At 37.8% G+C, this 22,618-nt stretch overlaps 1 protein-coding gene across 4 annotated transcripts in view; it reads right to left on the reverse strand.

The window, feature by feature from the left end:
- The window catches only part of LOC149539336 (protein PIN-LIKES 6-like), a 120,802-nt gene that overhangs the window by 62,769 nt on the left and 35,415 nt on the right, over positions 1 to 22,618 (reverse strand). For all 4 annotated transcript variants that reach the window (XM_089800640.1, XM_089800642.1, XM_089800643.1 and 1 more), the window contains one exon: positions 5,331 to 5,455. In XM_089800640.1, the coding sequence (XP_089656766.1) occupies positions 5,331 to 5,455 (125 nt within the window). The remainder of the gene's footprint in view (positions 1 to 5,330; positions 5,456 to 22,618) is intronic.

Raw genomic sequence — 22,618 nt, forward strand, 5'->3', positions numbered from 1 at the left:
TCCTCAAGCATTGCTCTTAGCACTTCAATTCCAAGTTTTCATTTGCAGTCAATAACCATAAATTTTCTGTGTCTTGGAATCAAGTTTAAGGATAAAATTAAAGATTAGAAAAATCTGAAATCAGTTCCTTTGTTTAATCCATTATACTATGTTAACTTCGAGCTTTGTACCAGGAATCATGTCTAGAGGCAGGGATAGTTGCAAGGAAGTGAACAAAAGAAGGTGGAAGACAAGTCCAAGCTCAAGGCCAAGGATTGGATTAAAGGAGGACTAACGTAAAGCGATCAAATTCAAAGAAGGAAACACTCCAACATAATGCAGGGAAGAGTACGAGTAATGGAGGATTCAACAATGCAATTGCAATGTGGATAATTCCTCAATGAGGCAAAAGGAACTTATAACATTCAAAAAGGAAGCTTAGAGGATTTAAGATCAAGCCTTTATCAAGCAGGGACGTGGATAAGTCCGAATTCCTAAACAAGGAGTCCATGGGCAAGTTCAAGTTGTAATTCAGGACACCTGTATGTCCCTATGCAAGTCAACTTTCCACTTGATTAGTTTCTTGAAGAATAAGAAAATTCTTTTAAGGAGATCAACTTGTCCCTATTCACATTAATTTTCAATCAGGATCAAACAAGATTCCATTCAAGGACAAGTTCAAGGATAGGAGAAATCTGAAGTCTGTGAAGAGGACAAGTTGTCATATCCTCTAAAAAACCTTGACAATTATTTTGCATGAACCTAGTTTAGGCTAGGGGTGGAACTCTCAAGTTTTCTATATGAACATGTATGTGTGTGTGTCAGATGTAAATTTTTTATGCTAATGTAATCTCATGTATTCTATCTTTAATTTAATGATTTTTCTTAGATTAGCTTGGACTAATACTTTTGTTGGTGGATATATGTGAGGATGTCATTGATTGCAGGTACCGGGGTGCAATACACAGCGAAATTTGTAGTTTCGTCGGTGAATTAGAGGCAGCTTAGTACCATCCATAGAGTCAAGGTCCTTGGGTAACCTTTCAGACAACTTACGTTTTCATAATCCATTGGAATTTAACTTATTTAATAATTTCCCTAAGACAATAAGTGAGTCTAGACAGAATTGATCAAAGCTACCGTTTAACCTGAGGATCCTAGACATTCGTATAATTGTCATTATCTAATTGTTTCTATTTAATTCTATGAGTCGTGAATGAGATCTTAAAATAATTTTATCAAATTGTGGGCATTAGACAATGATGACGATGGTAGAATCATTATTCAGCAATAGCTAAATAAATTATATATATTATAGTTATTATGATTAAATAATTAAATTGTAAGCATAAAGAAAATTATCTGAATAATTAAATAAATTAAAAAGCTAAATTTGTCAACATAAATAATAAGGGAGAAAATAGTAATAAAAAAATATTTGGAGCCATTGGCAATAAAATAAAGCCAAGCCATTGTCAAAGTTTGGAAATAAAAGGAAAATAAAAATACCACTTAGTATTCATGGGAAGAAAATAATGATGGGCGAAGGAGTGGAAAAATGAAGAAAAGGACAAACTTATTGCAGAACCAAAATGCACCAAACGTGGGGACAGATATAGTAAATTGGTATGGTCAAAGATGACGAAGAGAGTAGAGGAGGACACTAAGGAGATTTGTGCCTATATGACAACATGGCATCCAAGCCTGGAGACACTTGTTTTGACATAAATTGCAATTAAAAAGTGTTGCCAGCCATGCTTAAAACCCCTACCTCCCTTTGTGTTGATATGTTTTTGTTTTGATATGCTTTTGTTTTGTTTTGTTGCTAGGTAAAGGAGAGGGAAGAGAGTTGAGAGTGGGAAGAATTTAGAAGAGCTGCTAGCAGGATTGTGCTTCAATCTTCCAAGTTAGATTATTATTATTGTTGCATTGCTGTTTTTGTTTCAATTCTTTCTTTTACTTTAGAGATGGAAATTTGTAGTTCAGTAAGTTACCTTTCGATGCCTGCTGCAACTACACACACACACACACACACACAGAGCAGAAATCTAAAGTAAATTACTCTTTCATTACCTGCAACATTCTTGAAGGGGTTAAGAATTTTCCTTTAAAATGCTTTCAGCTTTGTTGAGAAGTCTTTCAATTTATAAAAACTTACATGTTTCTTTTACTTTAGAGATGGAAATTTGTAGTTCAGTAAGTTACCTTTCAATGCCTGCTGCAACTACACACACACACACACAGAGCAGAAATCTAAAGTAAATTACTCTTTCATTACCTGCAACATTCTTGAAGGGGTTAAGAATTTTCCTTTAAAATGCTTTCAGCTTTGTTGAGAAGTATTTCAATTTATAAAAACTTATGTGTTTCCTTATGGGTCCAGTTTGGGGTAGGAGCCAAAATCGAGAAATATAATGCAAGAAAAAACTAAGCTGATTGGGGCTTTTGTGTGATTAAAACTTAAAACATGTTGAAGCTTAGATAAAAATAGACATATATTATTACATCCTCTTGTAGAGTTACAAGCTAGGGTATGAGGAGTTGATGATTAAAACTTGTATATGTTTTTTTTTATTGACTCCCTGATGCACACACAAAAAGAAAAAGTACAAATGAAATAAAATAAGAGATCATAGGTCTGTCATTATCTCACAAAGGAACTAATTAACAATCATTTCTCTTTGTCGGTGAGCTAAAATGACTTGAGAAACCATTTCTCTTTGAAACTATTTCACTCACCCAAGAACTCTTACATGGGTGGTGATGGAGTAACCAGTTTAGGAGGTCTAGTTGTGCACTGACTTATTCATAGATATATCTAAATTTTAAGTATAAAGGAAGTTGGGTTGATTAGAGTCTAGACAATTTGACCGCCTTATCTATCATTTATTTTCCATGATAATAATGAATGGTATGCTTCCTAGTTGTAGCGAGATTTTACTTGAATTTTGCACTCGATGCATTTTTGTCTTCTCTTGGTAACATTTTGAAACCCACACCTGGCTGTACTATGTTATGACCAGCTGCAAACCTCATTATAAGACAATAAACAATAGTAGATCTATCATCGGTTGTGTAGTAGGTTGATTGCCTCATTGGCTCAACTAGAACTGAATGACCAGCCATCTTGATTTAAAGGAAATAAAACAACTGGGTAGATTAACATAAGGACGGTCAAGTAGGTATATGCCTATTCCAAATTCAAAAACTCGTTCCAATCATTAATGCTAAGCATGGTACAAGAGATGTGTTTATGGCTACAAATGGGGGGATGCACTGGTCCCTGGGTCTTCTGGCTCCTCAGAGATGTTTTTATCCCTGCCTCTCTTTGAATTGATGCTCCCTTAAAGGAATGCCAGTACTGAAGCCCTTTCAAATATCCTTAAACCCCTATCTTAAACTCTGGCATGAATTTGAAAGTCCCTAATTATTTTCTTCTGAAATTGTTGAAGAAGACAATAGTTCTTGTCTGAGAATAATTCTTATGAATGACTTATGAAGACAATAGTTCCTCAGAGATGTGTTTATCCCTGCCTTTCTTTAAATTGATGCTCTCTTAAAGGAATACCAGTACTGAAGCCCTTTCAAATATCCTTAAACCCCTATCTTTATCTCTGACATGAATTTGGAAGTCCTTAATTATTTTCTTCTGAAATTGTTGCGGAAGACAATAGTTCTTGTCTGAGAATAATTCTTATGAATGACATATGAAGACAATAGTTCTTGTCTGAGAATAATTCTTATGGATGATTCATTTTGTAATAAATTATTTGTATAGTCCCTTATGTGATAACCAGCATACCACACATTATAACTGAGTGAGAGTCCACAATAAGAAGGAACCTTGGGTAAGTCTCATCTGATCATAATCCATATCCACTGTTTAGCGTATAAGAATCCTTATTCAATAGAGAAGTAGAGATTTCGTGTTTCTCCTTGGAAGACTAAGTATTCAATTTTGTATGTTGTAGTGACATAAAAATCACATCAACAAGATCTGTGACAGCCATCATTTATATGGCCGAGAATGTGACCCCTATGAGGAAGAAGAGCCCAAAAAACTTCCCTGCAATCCCAAATTAATTTCTTAACTCAAAGCCACAAATAGTCTAGAAGAAATTTCTAGCTCCTTTAGTAGTAACTACGTGATATTTGCATCTACCTATACTTTATTGGGGAAGGCAATAGGTTCCTTTTTCCCTTTAGCATCCATAAAATCTCTTCTACAAACTCGAAATTTTTTAGAATAGTGTTATAATGAGTCACACAAATGTTAACAAGGAAGATTTATTTTAGATTATAATCCTTTGATGTGACACAGTCTCTCTTCGTCAACCTCGCTTTTACTTCCATTTTAATAAGTCAAGTTGTGTTTTCTCCTTTAACCACCTATACCCACAATTTCTGTTCATCTATTTTAATTTGACATAGTTATTGCATTGTAATAGTTTTCTATTTAATTCTCATTCTAATTTTTTACTCCAATATTTGTTTGGATTTAGGTTATTACTTCATGTAATCAGTATAATCATCAAGCATCAGTTTGGGGGCTTGAGGTTGCTCATGTTTGATTATTCTTGCCTTAGATCAGCAATAACATATTTGTCTATCTGCTGCAGCTGTTGATCGAGCAAAGACAAAACTCCTCCAACATCAGATCCCAATTTCTCAGTTGCTATATATAATCTGCTGCCTTATTTTTTGGATATTTGACCATCTTGAACTCATAAACCCAAGGAGATTCAACCACCTATGAATGAGGAAAGGGGGTCTTCATGTGAGGTGTTTCTCAATAGATATGACCTTGTCTAATAAATCACAAATTTTGGGAGACCTTAAAGATTTTTACACGGTATGTCAGCTTGTGCAGTATGAATAGAAAGGGCCCTAACTGCTTTTGTCTGATAAATCTAAAAATTTAGGTTTCTGGAAAAAAATTAAGCCACGTCAGAGAATGTTCTGTCTGCACAGGTATTTCAGAGATCCTATCCAGCAAAGCATCAGATGGTTGGCATACTTAGAATGCTTGCTAATAGCATGTACTGAAGGTGGATACAGTCACATTTAAAACCTTCATTAATATGATACTTAAAAGTGGAACATATTGGCATATTATAATAAAGGCTAAGTTTCTTAGCAATGCTCTATTTTAGAACAGCACGAATAGTTGCATACATGAAATATTTCACAAATGGCATAGCTAACAAAAAGGATTCTGGAAATACACATAACTTCTGACATCTAACAATTGTCTCCTATAAAAATCTTAAGTGCTGAAGTTGCATGTTATATGTCCTACATCTCCATCAAACAGGACTAACATTGCATGGATACTCAGAGAGATATCTTACCTATTCCTATTTGTACAATTGTAAATTTGAAATAATTATGTGGTGGCTGGACAACTGATGCTACCATAAACCCTATTAGAGAACCGGAAATTGCTGCGAGTACAACATTCATTGGAATAAACCACCTGCAAGGAGAAAAATTTACATTTAAATCAATCATGCTTCTGCTAGAGCATTAAAACCTGTAAAACAACACATATCAGCAAACCCAAGGACAGCAGGGATTTGGGAAATAGGCAAAATTATATTGTAAACAACTTTTAGTATTTAGAAAACTTGAATTATGCTTAACAGGCTAGATATGTCAGATCAAAATATGATAAGAAGAATCTAAAGTAAAATGCTATAGAATGTTCAAAAGATAATAAGCTTTGGTTGCAATATCTCCTACTGCCAAGGGATGATTTACACAAAAAATTCCGTAAACATCTTATAATCATTGCCTACACTGATGAATATATTGAAAAGAAACAAGTTTCATAACCACTTCATAGTTATTGCCTACAATCAATAGGTATGTTGGACTAATCCACAAAGAGTTCAAAGAAAATTACCCCCAATATTTCAATGACCTCAAGTTAACTTGTACTGTGCAAACTAAAATTTTACTCAACAAGCCATCAACTATGTTTCAATCGGAGATCCCAAACTCGCTCTGAGTTAGGAAGGTCGGCGATTTGGCAAGCAAATTCAGCCCTGACAAGTAATGGAAACTCGGCTGCTCAGCTCACTGAGTTATATGGGCCATGAATCAGCTACGCGGTTGGGCATTTTGAAAAGCAGAAAACATAAAAAGCTTAGCATTATTTTATTTTATTTTACATTTATTTTTCTTATAACCCTAAATGCCCTTCTCATTGCTTGTTACGGGAAGAAGTGAGGAAAAGTGAGATAGAGGAAGAAAAAAGAGAAACCATAGGTTTGCAACAAGCAGGGAAGAAGAGCGTCAAGGAGACCACAAATCAATTTGGAGAGGCCATAAACTTGCATTAGGAGCATTAACGAGTCAATACAAACACTTCTCAACTCATTTGCAAGAGTTAAACTTTGTAGATTTTGTTGATTTTATTTTGCATGTTGATGTATTGTTCAGTGTTTGTTATATTTGTTTTCTTTTGTAAATCTTGAATGTTTTTTATTAAATTGCATAAGTAGAATAATAGCAAAGTGCAAAGTGCAAAATTGCAAACCCTACAATATTTTTTAAACAATTTGCAAACATGTATTTACAATTTTGTCAAAAAAATGTAGTTTGCTCATTTTTTACAAGTTAAACTTTATAACTTTGTAAAATTTTGAATTTTCTTATTGCAGCAGCCTTAACTATCATTTTTCACAATACCTTCAAAGAATCTAGCTTGGAAATATACCGGGGATTTGCCTAGCTGGAAAAATAATCAAACAAAATGTTTATTTTGTAAAGATATAAATTTTGGTGGCATCAATAGATTCAAATACCATGTTGTCAACATACCTAGGCATGCTATTATTGTGTGCACTAAACAAATTGCTGAGGCAAAACATTGTTGTTATGTCCTCTTAGAGACACATGAACAAGAGAAGTTGACTAGGAAGAGGCAACTTGATGAGTTAAGTGTTATGCATTGGTCCTTAGCACAATGAGGCAATATATAGGGTAAAAGGAGTTAGCTCGTCCTACCTCAAATTTTCTCACACTAAAATTTTTGTTGACAACAAGGGTTGATTTGAGGCACATGTTTGTTGGGGCGAAGTGGACTCCCTCTTCCTTTGCTACAACCACTGCAAGGATAGATGTGGTGAATTGTTTTTTTGATGAGGCTGGCTTTTGGACCCCTTGTCAAGAAATTTTGGAGTTAAATTTATAACATTTAGTATTTATTTGTTTAATAATTTAGTTTTAATTTATATACATTTTTATTGCTTTAAACTTTGTAATTTTGCTTTTTTTATTTTAATTTGTCACTTAACTATTTTTTTTAACATTATATGCAGGTCACTAAGCCCCTCACAGTTGTCCTACATGTTATTGATGAGGAGAAGATCTCAATGGGTTACATAGATGAGGGTGTGGATACGGCCAAGGAGAGCATTAGATCCTAGTATGAAGGAGTGGAGAATTGGTATAGCCCCATTTGGGAGAACATTGATAGGAGATGGCAAAATCAGCTTCAGAGGCCCATTCATGCAGCAGCTTATTACCTTAATCCAGCATTTCATTTCCGTCATGACTTTGAGGCGGATGAGGAAGTTCTTACTGGCCTATATACAATGATACAAAAGAAGTGTACTGATGGCACAGCCTCAACTACAACCATTAAGTTGGATAAAGATGATAATCAAGAAGGGATGATTTTCTCTAGCAAGATGTGCACAAATGCTCAAACAGAATTACAACCAGGTAAAAATATATTCTTAAGTTTATGGCTTATAAGTTATGCATTTTAAATTTTGATTTTGTAATTTAGCGTTAAAATTATACTTCTAAATAAGACTAACTTTTTAAGTTCTTTGCTTTTCCTTATTTCAGATAGATGGTGGTAAATATTTGGGCACTCAACTCCAAATCTTCAAAAAATTGTTATCCATATTTTGAGTTAGCCAAGCAACGCTTCTAGATGTGAGCACAATTGGTCCATGTTCGAGCAGATCCAGCCGAAGAGGCAAAGTAAGTTGTTTGTGGAGAAGTTGAATGATCTTGTCTTTGACCATTACAACCTTTGTCTTAGGACCAAACAGATTTTGGACACCGACTCCTCTAGAGTAGGAGATCGATCTAGAGTCAGAGTGGCTCGTTGAGGCTACCGATCCAGTCTTCACTGAGGTGGACCATAACTAAGTTGACTAGGTAGATAAAGAAGGCGAGGGTGGCTATAGCAGAGGAGGATGATAAAGAACGTTCTAGCACACACACATGCACAAGCATACACATTGTTGATGTTGATATTGAGTCCACCTCACAAGTAGGGCTATGGCTACTCAGTCCTCTAAGACCTACCTTAGACGCCTTTATAGAAGGTAGATAGGATATTCAGAGGTTGAGGCTAACGTTGAGGCCAAGGTTGAGGCTGAGGATGAGGATGAGGCTTAAGCTAAAGCTTGAGCAAATAGACTTGTTTTTTGTTTACAGTGTTACTGTTTACAATTTACACTTTATAGTTACACATATGTGTTTCATCATGGAATATTTGATGTAATTGTTTTCCTGGAATGATTTGACAACATTCATAATTCTATATATTTATGTCATGTGATCATATGCTTTCTATCTACTTCAGCTTCAATTTAGATTTTAAGTATGCCCTGATTTGTCATTTATGTTCCTTATTTATGTATGTTAGCTTCTATTTGATGATGTTATAGTGTTTTTAATTTATATTCGATAAAGGGTGCATGAAACAAGTTTTAAATCGTTAAAATCTATGAAATTCAAGGGCTTTTTCATTTTGTCAAGTTGAAGCCGAGTTGTTGGCAAGTTATAGCCGAGTCACAAGTCGAGTCAGCCTTGCCAAGTCCAAGCCGAGTCCAAGTTTGGGAACTATGGTTTCAACACTTTGAAATAATAAGCATAGTAAAATTAGATATTGTTAAATGAGAACCAATGTCGGAATTGCTGATTTGCATATTAGGTTTGGCCTAATCAGCTAGGTTTATGTGCAACTACAGCTGAAGGACTCAAATTTCATATTTTAGTAATGTGGTTAATAATAGGTATTGGCATAGTTAACAAGAAGCATCAAGTTTTCTCAGGTTATGATCACCGGGCTAATAATCCATCCTTGGGTTTAAGCTTATAACTAGCAATTGAAGTAGGTGACTCTGTGAACAAAAAAAAACTCACTAGTACGGGGCAAGCAACTCAAGAAGCAAGAGAATCGATAACATTGCAAAGCCCTTCTTATTTATCTATGGGGATCAAACCCTGTTAAAACTGTAACTTTGATTATCATGCTAATCTGATTCTACACATCACACAGATCTGATCTAGCATTAAATATATGTATCTTCCTTTATAGGCATTATCGGCATCTCTTTAGGGATAGTGGTTATTGAGGATAACCTTAACTAAAGTTAGTTAATGTCTTTACAAATCATATTCTTCATTGAGCACTGACTATAGGAGTTATATTATAGGGCCAACCTAGATAGGGTCATGTCCCTTCAAGGGGCATTCCCTTTGGTTACCTTATATATATGAGACAAAAATGTGGATAATGAACACAAAAGTACAAAGAAGTTTGTTCAATAGCATTCTCTGCCTCATTCAAATTAATAGTAGAATATACTTTATTGCAGAATTATCATATCAAAAGGAAGGACTAATATTCATCTACAATTGATCAAGACCATCTCCAACACTATATAGGTTATACATCAATTTGATTTGAAAGCAGAAACTGCAGAAACCTTACATGGTATCAGAGCCTCATTCCTTCTATAAAGCCTAACAGCTTGAAGGCAGATCAACACAAGGCAACATAATTAAGAGGGCAAGAATATATGTTTCAAATTAATAGATTGTACTCTCAATATCCTGCGGAGGGGACCAAGTCTGCAAGTTTTCCAAGCGGGGTTTTTTGCAATAACAAAGAAAGACATAAGTAAAGCCATGAATAATATTGTTAAACCAAATAAAAATGAAGCACTAGGCTATTGATGCATGTCGATATTGATCTAAAGGTTGGAGTTGCATTTACAGAATTTCAGACACGTTATTTTCAAGGCAAATATGGAAACCTTGACTCCGGTGTTATTTCTTGTGGGCCTTGTCAAAAACCAACACTTGGGTTTTGTGTACGACATCTGGAAATTACCACATTTAAAATAGAGCCATTTTGGATTGTTCAACCACATATTAACAAGAGTGGTTATCAACTTCAGTTATTATGGGATCAAAACAAAGTATTTGACCAAGATGTATGCAAAGTCTTTCAGAAATTGGTGATTGATTCTGGCTTAGCCAAGGTCATAGATGTTTCACATAAGGAAGAACGCAAAAGTCGTCCCTCCGGTTTGAATACTGCAAATCTGCTCAGGTTGCTTCGAGTGCCCTAGACTTGGGGCCTCATCATGCTATGCAAATAGCTGAGTGATTGTACACACGAGGTTACATAAGTTACCCCCGAACGGAGAGCATAGTCTCCCCAACAACATTTGATTTTGAAGGCACCCTTTCTCTCCAATACAAGAATCCAAATCGGGGCGATTATGTGAAAGGAATTATGCACAAGTACATGCAGGAAGGCAGCTTATTCCTTCAGTGTTAGGAATCATACTAATTAGAGGATATTAGTCCATTAATGTAGAGTTGTGCTTGCCACAAATTCGGAGCTTTATAGAGCAGCAAATTACCTTGATTGCAAAAGGCCAAGTTGACCATGGTCATATGGTTCAGCATGCACTACAACAATTCAGTGCCAAGTATATATATTTTGTTAATCAGTTATACCAAATTTATGGCAGCGAGTTTGAGGTTGCAAATGAGAGGTGTATGTCTTCTATAGTTGCTGCTCAAATACATTTGGGATGACATGAAAGACACAATAGTATCAGGAATTTGATATATCTGATCTATCTTAACCAAGAAGCTATTATCTGGTGGAATCTTAAAAGCATCGATAATTTGCATTGTGGGGATGTGTATGTGTAGCGAAAAACTATTTCATTTGTCATTGGGAGTATTGATCAATTGAGAAAGTGAAAACATATCTGAGGTAAATAACCAAGAAGATCTAATTTTATGGCCGCACCCTGCTATTATTTAAAGAAAAGAGAGAGCATTGGAAAGTTCACTGCAGGCCTTCAGCTTTATGCAAAAGGTGTGCAGAGGTGCAAGAGGAAGCCGCCAAATGTCAAAGGGAATCATTTTCTAAGAGCATTCGAACATTTCCAGGTGCACTCTAAACATAGCAGAATATTTTTTGTTTAAGGTTGAATGTCAATAGGGATATTACATTATATTCATTTCTAAGTATGAGTCAAAGAATTAAAACTGGTTGTATAAACCATTAAATTCTAAGATAAATCTAGACTAAGTGACATAAACAGAAAACTCTCATGGTTTGATTATGACTTTTAGCCCCTTGAGAAGTTGTCTGTAAAATTTGGCTAGATAGCAGGAGGGGACCTTTCAGTGTACACATTGAGAGGGAGTCTTACCAAAAGTAGTTAAACCTAAAATTCAAAGGAAGCAGATAGGAAATTTGTAAACTCTTCACTAATGGAGTAGATCACATTAAGTGTCGTGGACCCCAGTTACTTGAATTTGGTTTGATTTAAAACAATCATGGATAAATTGAGAACTTGCATACATGGATTGAATCCACCTTAGAGATGCTCGAACTTAAGAGGGAGTTTATTTAAGGGCCTACTTTCACCTAGTTTTGCATTATTAGCTCCTTCTTTGGGGATTCATATGTATTAGCATTTCATTTTCAAGACTAATTTTAGCCTAGGCTACATTATTGGTTGCGTTTGTTATAATCATTAGTTATGTTATAGCAAAGACTAAACCTCTTTTATATAGTTGAGTCTGTAATTGGATATTTTGCATGATCATGTATGATATGTGAATATAGCATAGACCATATTGGTTGCATATCTGGCTAAATTTATCTATGTGATTATATTTTTTATGATTTGTGGATAGTGGCGATGCATGGTTTGAGTCTTCTCGACTCAAGGATTGAGTACTTGGTGGACTTAATGCCCGGATACTAGTACTCGAAGCACTTGGTGAATATCATGTATTTGATATTTGGATACCATTGCAAGTGACATCATGGATTTGATATCCGATTTAGTACTTGGTGGACTTAATGTCCGAATACCAATACAAGTGACATCATGGATTTGATGTCAGATTTAGTACTATCTAACCAAAACCAAAATAAGTGATTTACCTAAATCAGAACCACCATGTTTCAAATGCTATTAAACTTACAGCTTGGAAGGTTGCTATGATAGAAGGATGCCATTCCATTATTGAGAATGATGTTTGGGAAATTGTTCCAAGGCCTGAAAAGAAATATGTTGTTTCTTCTAAATGGATATTTAAAATCAAGCATGCTGCTAACGGTAGCATTAAGCCAGATTCATAGCCAGAGGATTCTCTCAGAAGGAGGGAATTGTTTATGAAGAAACCTTTGCTCCAAGTTGCCAAATACACCTATGTAAGAACAGTCCTAGCTATTGCAGCATCGAAGGGATGGAAAGTACATCAGATGGAAAGATTACAGAAGAGGTATATTTGGAACAACCTAAAGGATTTGAAACTTATAACCATAAAATCTTTGTTTGCAGGCTAAAGTATATGAGAGAATTGACTTGGACCTTCATGGGTACACAGACTCAGATTGGGCTGGTAGAGTTACTGATAGGAAAACCACTTCAAGATGTTGTTTCAGCAATGATGTCTTGGACATAGTTGGAACACTCACCAAGTACTCAGCGAGTTTCAAACACTCGCCAAGTTTTTAAGCTTGGCAAGTTTTTCCTAGTTTAACTCGCAGGTTTAAAAACTCACCAGGATTGCAAAAAATTGCCGATTACTTGGCGAGTTTTAAGAAAAAAATCGCGATTCCTGTAGCCCGCATGCTGTGACGGGTTAATAGGGCCAAAACTCTTTTTTTTTTCATTGTTTGTTGCATTTGTGTTCTCTAGAGCCTTGAGGTGTGGAGAGAGGAAGGTTTGGAGGCATTCTTAGCTGATTGTAAGTGATTCAAGGCAGATTTGAGTGGATATTAGAGGATTCTAACTAGTTTTAGAAGACAAATCTCTTTCCAGGTTTTTTTTTTAATCGTAGTTTGAAAACTTTTTATAGTTTTAACAAATGTTCTATTGTTTTTGTTGTTGTTTGTAAATGATTTCAAATCATTTAAAAGCATTTTAACTCTATGTTTGAATCATTTGAAAGCCATTCAGCTCTATGTTTCACATTTTTTTTGAAGAATACGTAAGATTTTCTAAAAACAAACCCTAGTTGTTCTAACTTTGTTTATTCATTTTTCTATAAATTTATGTGTAGGGCAGCGGTCAAGCATTTAGAAAAATGACAAACCCGCAAGAAGAGTAGCCACAAACACCATGCCCATCTGAATATATAGGCACTCGGCCTAAAAATGCAAGAGATAAGGCATGGTGGTATGCCTATGAAGCTCCAAATGATGTTGGGAAGGTTATATGCATTCCATGTGAGAGGGTTATATCTGGAGGCATAAACCACTCCAAATACCACCTTGCAGGCATAAAGAAACATGATTCAAATCCTTGTCTCAAGGTAACTGAAGAAGAAAAAAGATTCATCAATGCCCTACTTGCAACTGCTAAAGAGAAAAAAATGAATAGGAAGAGGGTGAAATTAGCTATGAGGGCAGCCATAGCTAAATCTCAAGAAGCTCCTTTTGATATGCAAGAAGAAGAAGAAGCACTTGAGAACATACCAGGATCTCTTCGTGGCCCACGGATCCGCAAACAAAATGCCTCTTTTGCCGGTTCCACTTCTTCTACATTTCCTAGTTCTTCATCACCATTTACATCAAGGATAGGGAGTTATTTTGTGCCCAGGAACACAACTGGATCACAGCCATCATTAGGGGGCACTGGATGGTTCAAGGAGGTGCATGAGTAAACTGATATTGCAGCAACTAATTTTTGGTTTTTCAACAATATCTCTATGTATGCAGCTAATAGTCCCTATTGGTTGAATTTGGTGAATGCAATTTCAATATCGGGGAAAGGGTACAAGTCGCGTACTTGCAAGGATATGAGAGGAAGGTTAGTATTTTACTATTTAGTAATTGTATAATAATTGTGATTCACTTTAGTTCATTGTTATATTTTAAATATTAATTGTTATTTCCTATTTTTTACTAATACTTTATTACACCTAAATTTTGTAGGTTGCTTGACCATGCGGTTGGTAGGGCAAAAGTATTGATAGAAGACCAATAGAAAGAGTGAAAGAAGTATGGCTGCATCATTTTATCTGATGGGTGGACAGATGGAAGAAGTAGAACCATTATTAATTTCTTGGTGGCTTGCAAAGATGATGTGGTGTTTTGGAAATCTGTTGATGCCTCCAATAGAGTGAAAAATGCACACACATTGGCTTTAATGTTGGAGAATGTTGTCATGGAGGTGGGAGTAGACAATGTGGTGCAAATAATCACAGATAATGCAGCAGCGTATGTGGCAGCAGGTAAATTTAATTTTTTATGTTCAACATGAATCATGAATGTAATGTTATGGTATTATTCAATTTAGAATTGATGTAAATATGGAAAGTTTGTAACTAATTATTGATTTTTTACTAATCTTTTAGGTAGAATCCTCCAAGAGAGGCATCCCACACTTTTTTGGTCACCTTGTGTAGCACATGTCCTTGACCTTCTTTTGGAGGACATAGGAAAACTCGATTGGGTGAGTCCAGTCGTGGAAGATGCTAGGCAGGTCACCGAATATATCTATAATCACCCATGGGTTCTCAGTTTGATGAGAAAGACCACTAAAGGCAAAGATTTGGTGACACCCGCTATGACAAGGTTTGCAACGGTGTTCTTGACGTTGCAAAATATTCTCGACCACATATTGGCTCTGAAACAATTGTTTGTGTGTTGACTGGGTTGCTTCATCTTACTCAAAGAAGCCTGAAGGAGAGGCTGTGGCATGGATAGTCTTTGATGATAGTTTTTTTGCAAAGGCTAAGGAAATTGTGGAGGTAACTTCAAGAATTAAAACATTATATTTTTAGTTGATTCAAGTTTCATTATTAATTCATAACTTACTATGTTATTAACTAATTTGTATTTTTCAAATTTCAAATGTAGATGTCTATGCCCCTGGTTAGAGTCTTGCGCATATGTGATGGGCAACAATCCCCAATGAGAGGTCTTTATGAGGCCATGGATAGGGCCAAAGAGGCTGTTAGAAATTACTATCATGGGGACAAACTCAGATTTGACCTCATTTGGGAAATAATTGATAGGAGGTGGGACAATATGCTCCACCACCCCATTCATGTAGCAGGCTACTTCCTCAACCCCAAATTTAGGTACTATGATTGTCCTTGAAGTTGAGATTTTACTAAGACTTTATTTTACTTTACTTTTTAAGGTTGTGTAGTAAGACTTGATATCATTTTCTATTTGTTTTAGGGCTGATGATTCCTACTCAGATCCTAACGGAGAGGTCATGGAAGGTCTCTCTAAATGCAACGAGAGAATGATATCCAATGAAGCGTAGAGAGACCCTGTTGTGACTGAACAACAAGTCTATGTGGAATCGAGGGGTAATTTGTTCTCTTCTATGCTAGCAAAGAGATCAAGATCTACTCAACCACCAGGTAAAGCGTCAAATTTTAGAACTTTTGCAAATTGATAAGTTATGTTTATGATTATCTTTTTCATTGCTTCATAACTTTTTATATTTTGTTTTGCAGATGCTTGGTGGGCAAGTTGGGGTGGCAATACCCCCAATTTAAAGAATTTTGCTCTCAGAGTCCTATGCCAACCTTGTAACTCATCCCATTGTGAGCGCAATTGGAGCTTATTTGAGTCCATCCACACAAAGAAAAGAAACAAAATGACTCAAAAACGGCTTAATGACCTTGTTTATGTGCACTATGATCTTAAGTTGTGCATAAAAAGGGCACTGAGTTCAGCACTACCTGGTCCACTTGATCTAGAAGAGATAGATCCTTATTTTGATTGGACAACACATGAGCCAGGTCCATTGTTTTCACCAAATGAGATCGCTGATTTGGAGAGGTAGGCCATGGAGGGGGATGCTGGAGCTGATTTTCATTTCACAATGGATGACATTCAGGACGAGGGCGATGATGATTCAAGCTCAGAGGACGAGGCATTACCAATGCCACATATAGGAGGAGATGCATCCTCTTCAAGGATGCCGAGCCAGTCACTAGGGATGTCGAGCGAGGAGGCACAACCACAAAGTTCACAGTCACACAGCGTATGCCCTATCCCAGTGCAGGGCACTTCTTCGAGAACTAGACCCCCTCACTTTCCTACTAGTGCAACTGGAAAGAGGAAGATGTGATTGTATTGATGTATTTAGACATGTATTTACTTCTGGTTTGACAGATTGAAATTATTTACTATTTTGCTTCCTACCATAAGCATTCCGCATGAGAATGCAATTTTGTACCCACTGTGCATTGATATATATCTAAACTTTGCTTGTTTCTTTTGTGTTTTCTTTAATTAACTTATTAGATACATCTTCTCATTAAATTTTGCAAAAAAAATGTATAATTAAATTTCAGCGGTTATTTTAGGTTCCCGAGTTTTACGAGTTTTCTTTTGAAAATCGCCGATTTTTTCCCGATTAAATTTTTGGGGGACTTGGCGAATTTTTGCCTTTGGCGAGTTTTCCAACTATGATCTTGGATATGCAGAAAGCAAGCACCAGTAGCATAGAGTTCCACACAAGCTGAATACATTGCTGCAGCAATGGTCTCTCGGGAGGCAGTTTGGCTTAGAAAGTTCTTGTGGGATTATTTGGTCAACTCATCAATCCTACTATTATTCATTGTGATAATTAGAGTTCCATTAAGCTTTTTGTGAATCCAGTTTTTATGACAGGTCCAAGCATATTGAAATTCCTTACCATCATGTAAGAGATATGGTAGACAGGAATTCTGTAAAATTAGAATACATTTGCACTACAAATTAGACAACAAATATTCTTACCAAACCTCACTCTATAGTGAAGATAGATCACTTCAGGAAAAGACTTGGTATGGTTGAATTATTATACATTTGTATTCTTTAATTCTTAATGAAATAATTTTTAAAAATTATTATTGTTAGGCTATTGACTGTTATGGGCTTCACCATTTGTGTTCATTATCTAAGAGGTGACGATCTCTGAGATAATGAACACTTGTATTAAAGGCATTATTAATGTACTAAACAGTAGAGATCTATTGTCAGATCTAGATGAGTTCAAGATCACATTGTGATGTAGACATTGTTATGCCTATGAATCACAATTTGGATAAAGGAAGAATTTTATTATTCTCTGGAGTTTATCATGTGTTCTAGTAGATCTTAACTCAGGATCATGTTGTGATATAGGAATGCCACTACCTATGAGTCACAATTTGGATAAATGAAGAATTTAATTATTCTCCGGATTTTATCCTGTATAAATTGTATTCTTTGCAATACTATTATCACTAGTATAAGCGATATGTCATATCACAGGTATAGTAATATGGCATAGTATCATGTGTTCAATGATACCACATGCTAAGAAGATTCAGATAGATATAGAGTATCATTCTATGCTTATTCATGGTAATTGATGATGCTAGATATGTTATCTCTCAGTGTGATTATCAAGTTAAGAGGGAGTGTTAAAACTGTAACTTTGATTATCATGCTGATTTGATTGTACAGATCACACAAATTTAATCTATCATTAAATATATATATCTTCCTTTGTAGGCATTATCGACATCTCTTTAGGAATAGTGGTTATTGAGGATAACCTTAGCTAAGGTTAGTTAATGTCTTTACAAATCATATTCTTCATTGGGCACCAATTATGGGAGTTATATTATAGGGCCACCCAGATAGGATCATGTCCCTTCAAGGGATGTGCCCTTTGGTTACCTTATATATATATGAGATAGAAATGTGGATAATGAACACAAAAGTACAAAGAAGTCTGTTTATTAGCATTCTCTGCCTCATTCGGATTAGTAGCAGAATATACTTTATTGTAGAATTATCATATTGAAAGGAAGGACTAATATTCATCTGCAATTGATCAAGACCATCTCCAGCACTATATAGGTTATACATCAGTTTGATTTGAAAGTAGAAATTGCAAAAACTTTACAAACCCATTCAAGAAAAGTAGTCCTTACATTTTGTTCTCCTATTCACCTTGTTCCATCCGGTCAATGTTTACCGTATGGATTAATTAAGCAACGCACATAGAAAATAGATGCAAATACGAACAGCAAATAGCAGAACTTCTATTATTATATTTATTCGCACATACCAACAGCACATCATGATTTTCTCATATCATAATGATAAGATCCTTACAATGCTTCCCGAAGGGGTTATAAATACTTTCCGAAAAACTTTCCTGAAGGAGTCCGTCGGCCAGGTACATTATGCCCGTTACAACCTTTTTGCCTGTCGGCTACATAACAAGACTTTTACCCAAGGGACCCGTCGGCCGATGCACAATTTCTACCGACGACATCATCCCCCCCAAAAAGAAAAGTCGTCTCTTGACGACTAGCAAAATTACGAGACAATCCATAAACAAGAATAGAAGAAATACTAGAGAGGAGGCGTCCCAGAAGAGTGTTGTTGACGACGTAACTCATACACCTGGTCAGTCCGGATGCGCAGATCTGTCTAAATCTGTGAATTAACTTCTACGGCCTCCTTCAGGAGAAGCGCAACATCCATAGCTTGTCTCTTGGCCAACTGTAATTCATGCTCTGCTGCATCTTTATCCCGGATAGCTGCGTCCTTCTCCTGCACCACTGCAGCCATATCCTTCAAGAGTTTTGCCCGCTCTGCTGCCCATGCTGCCTGTTTGTCGGCCAAATCAGTGGCTAACTTTTCTCTGGTCTCTTTTTCAACTGCTAGGGATCTCTGAGCTGCAACACTGTCTGCAGCCCTATCCGCCTCCGCGCGCTACCGCGCATAGTAAACTTCTTTGTACAGTCTCACGATCTCACGTGCCAACTTCATCATTGGAGTGTCACTCGGTCCCAACTCTGGCTCAGTGGCCCAGTCCGCCAACATCTCTGGTGTCTCAACGGTCGGCCATCCTCTATCTACAAAACAAGTTTGAAATCGTTCAGGACAAATCCTACAAATATACGTTCGAATAAAATGCCACTCCCTTCGCCGAGTGAGAGCCTGAATGGCCACATCATGCCCCTTCTTCAATGTAGACTTCATGGTCCTGAGGTAGTCCCTGCACCTGTCCTCATCTGACCCATAATCCTCCTTGGCGAAGTCCTCGAATGACCATTCGGGGTCACTATTGTCCTCCTTATCAGCAGGAGCCACGCCCACATCTGGTGCCACCTCCTCTGCTGTCGGTGCAATCACGGCATGTGGCGTTCCCTCCTCCTGAGACTGAGGCTGTGGTACAGGTGCTACTTCAGAATAGCTGGGGGACTGAATGGATGGTCTACGCTTGTCAGGGACGAGTTGGAACTACTGCCTCAGAAAAACACTGGCTCTATCCATGACCTCTGGCTGTGCTGGGTCCGTACACTCCTGTACTCCTCCGTCTGATACGTTCTCTACTGGGAGTGTCTGGGTTTCTGCTGACGGTGCTACTGTAACAACTGCTGCTGGCTGACTCTGGGCAGACGCCCCGGTTGCTGCTACCGGAAGTGCTTCAGGAGCTGACGAAGTTTCTCGGTCCCCGGGTGCGGCCAGGTGGGCAAAGCCGACCGCAAATCCTGCCCCCGGTCGGACAGGAGAAGGCCGTACCCCATGTTGCCATGGTACGGCTAGTGTGACTGCCTGGTGGGATTCTCCAGTCATTAGTATCGGTTGCCGAGTTTGTCCAAACCCTGGAATGTGAGCCATGTGCAAACCCCGGGGTGTCAGTTCGGAAGTCATAGGGACTGTAGTACGCGGAAATAACAAGGGGGTAGCCATGACGATCTGAACCTCTTCATCATCCTCGCCCTCCCCTTCGTCTTCTTCCATACTGTCCTGCTCAGAAGATGTCTCCTGTCGGCCGCTGTCACTATCTCCTGCCATGTCTACCCGTGGCCTCTTTTGACCTGCTGAACCCTTCTGCCCAGAGATTGTGTCCAAGTGCTTCCATTGCATGATAGGAGGTTCTCCTGGAGCCAATGGTCCAGACTTTGCCTCTAACTCCTCTGATGGAATCACCCGTGCTATAGCATCCAAGAATAGACCAATGGCGTAATGAGGCATATAGAAAGTCTTGTGCTGGAGAGTCATGAATTCATGCATCCGTTCAGCTAGCACAGACGCCCAATCATACACTTTCCCAGTCATTATGCCGTTCATCATAGATACCTGCGGAAATGTGATATCCGATGCCCTAGAGGATCCTGTGAGCCTGCTTTTAACCAAGTCCATTAAACACCGCCATGGCCCTTCCTGAATGTCGGTTTTCTTTAAACCCCTTCCCTTGGATGTCTCAGCTAATGCTGCCTGTTCTGCTTCAGTCAAATCTCCACAGACTAACCTGATTAAAAATAGCTTTCCATCCTTTGGAATTTTCTTCGGCTGAATCTTCCTGCCCTGCTGCCCTGGAATGCCAAAAACCCGTGTGAAATCTGCTGCTTTGAATGATACCACTAAGTTCCGTCCCAGATACTGAAATGTGCTTCTGCGAGAGGCTCTGCCATATGTTTCAATCATGGTACACAGATACCCTTCATAATCTCGAATGCAAAAAACAGGCATCTGAATGGCCCATTCCACCTGCGCTCTTCTGATGCTTGCTTTAACTGGATGGTCATCAGGGGTTTCTTGCCACCATTTCCGGCAATCCATTCCATTTAATCCCTCAAATTGTATAGTCTGTGGTGTGACTTCTGCTGCCGCAGGTGCTACCGCCTTAGGCTTCTCCTTGCTGCTGCTCGAACCCTCATTCAAATTGCCTGTACCTACCATGCTCCTGGCTTCCTCAAGTTTGGCCTGCGCTAATTGTTTTTTCCACTGCCGTTTACCTGCAGACTCCATTATTTATTTTTATCTTTTTCTAACGGTCTCCCAAATCCATACAGTGAAGAATTCTTCCAAGTCCGTACGGTGAAGAGGTCTTTCAAAAATATGTATGGTAAATTGCCACCCTTGACATGATTATCCCAATCCGTACACGCAAGAAGAGATGGAAAATCCGCTCAATGTAGAAGTTGGAAGAAGAATGAAATAACAAAGCCGTACCTCACAAATCCGTACCAAACTTTCCCTCCTTAAGTCCGTACGGTGGTTGCATTCGTTGCCCGCATTGCCTTCAGTTCCCTTCTTCTTGAAATCCATACACCACAGGGATGTATTTCTGATGGAGTCCGCACTACCTGAAAATTGTACAATTTGTGGAAATTTCCGTGCATACAAAAGTTAGAAACCGTACAGTGCAAGGAGAGTCCGTACGGTGAGAAATAAGAAACCATACGGTGCTTTTTGAACCGTACTCCACTTAAAGAAATATGTACGGTGTATTTAAAACCGTACCATGCCCCAAAATCCCGTATTAAGAAATCGTACGGTGCCTTTTAAAACCGTACAATGCCTCAAAATCCCGTACTAAGAAGCCGTACGGTGCCTTTTAAACCCGTGCTCCATTTAAGAAATCCGTACGGTGTAAAAAACCGTACGGTGCCTTTTAAAGCCGTACTTCATTTAAGAAATCCGTACGGTGTAAAAAACCGTACGTGCCTTTTAAACCGTACTCCATTTAAGAAATCCGTACGGTGTAAAAAATCGTACGGTGCATTGCTAAAACCGTACTTTTTTTCCTCTTTTTTTTTTTCATTTTTTTTTTTTTTTTCACGAACAGAAAAACAGTCAATTTTCCATTCGACCGTCGTCACCGTCAGTCTGCAGTGACGGAGGGGTCTCCCGAAGGCCATTTCCTAATGCAGAAGTCTTCCGGTCATGATAGATCTTCAACTTCAACCCATTCACCACTTGGGGTATTTCATGTCCATCCAAAGTCCATAATTTGATTGCTCCATTGTCCCCTACTTCCCGAATTTGGTACGGCCCGACCCACTTAACCTTGAACTTACCCGGTTTGATCTCATTTCGGCCGTCGTACTTTAATACCCACTGGCCGGGTTGAAACCTGTTCAGCTTCAGGTGCTTATCGTGCCATGCCTTTCGCCTATTCTGTGTTACTTCAGTTGCCCACTGTGCTAATAATCGCTTCTCCTCTAACTTGTTCAGTTTATACAATCGCTCTCTTAAGCTTTCCATGTCGCCCAATTTGTTTTCTAGTGCTATCCGCAAGCTTGGTATCATAAATTCCGCTGGTACTACGGCCTCCTGTCCAAACATCAGTTGAAACGGCGTGTGTTCGGTTGTGACTTTGTATGCTGTGCGGTAAGCCCACAGAGCAGAAGGTAATTTCTCCTCCCAATCCTCCCCTTCGATGGCGCAGGATTTGTATATAATTGATACGAGGATTTTGTTGGTAGCTTCGGCCTGTCCGTTTGCCCTTGGGTAGTACGGACTTGACAGCGAATGGTAAATTTTGAACTCCATGGTGAGCAGTCGGATCACATGGTTTACAAAATGTCCTCCTCTATCGCTGGT

The sequence above is a fragment of the Cupressus sempervirens genome, chromosome 9 (genome assembly GCF_028749045.1).
Source record: "Cupressus sempervirens isolate cs-2001-9-10 chromosome 9, ASM2874904v1, whole genome shotgun sequence".
Lineage (NCBI taxonomy): Eukaryota > Viridiplantae > Streptophyta > Pinopsida > Cupressales > Cupressaceae > Cupressus > Cupressus sempervirens.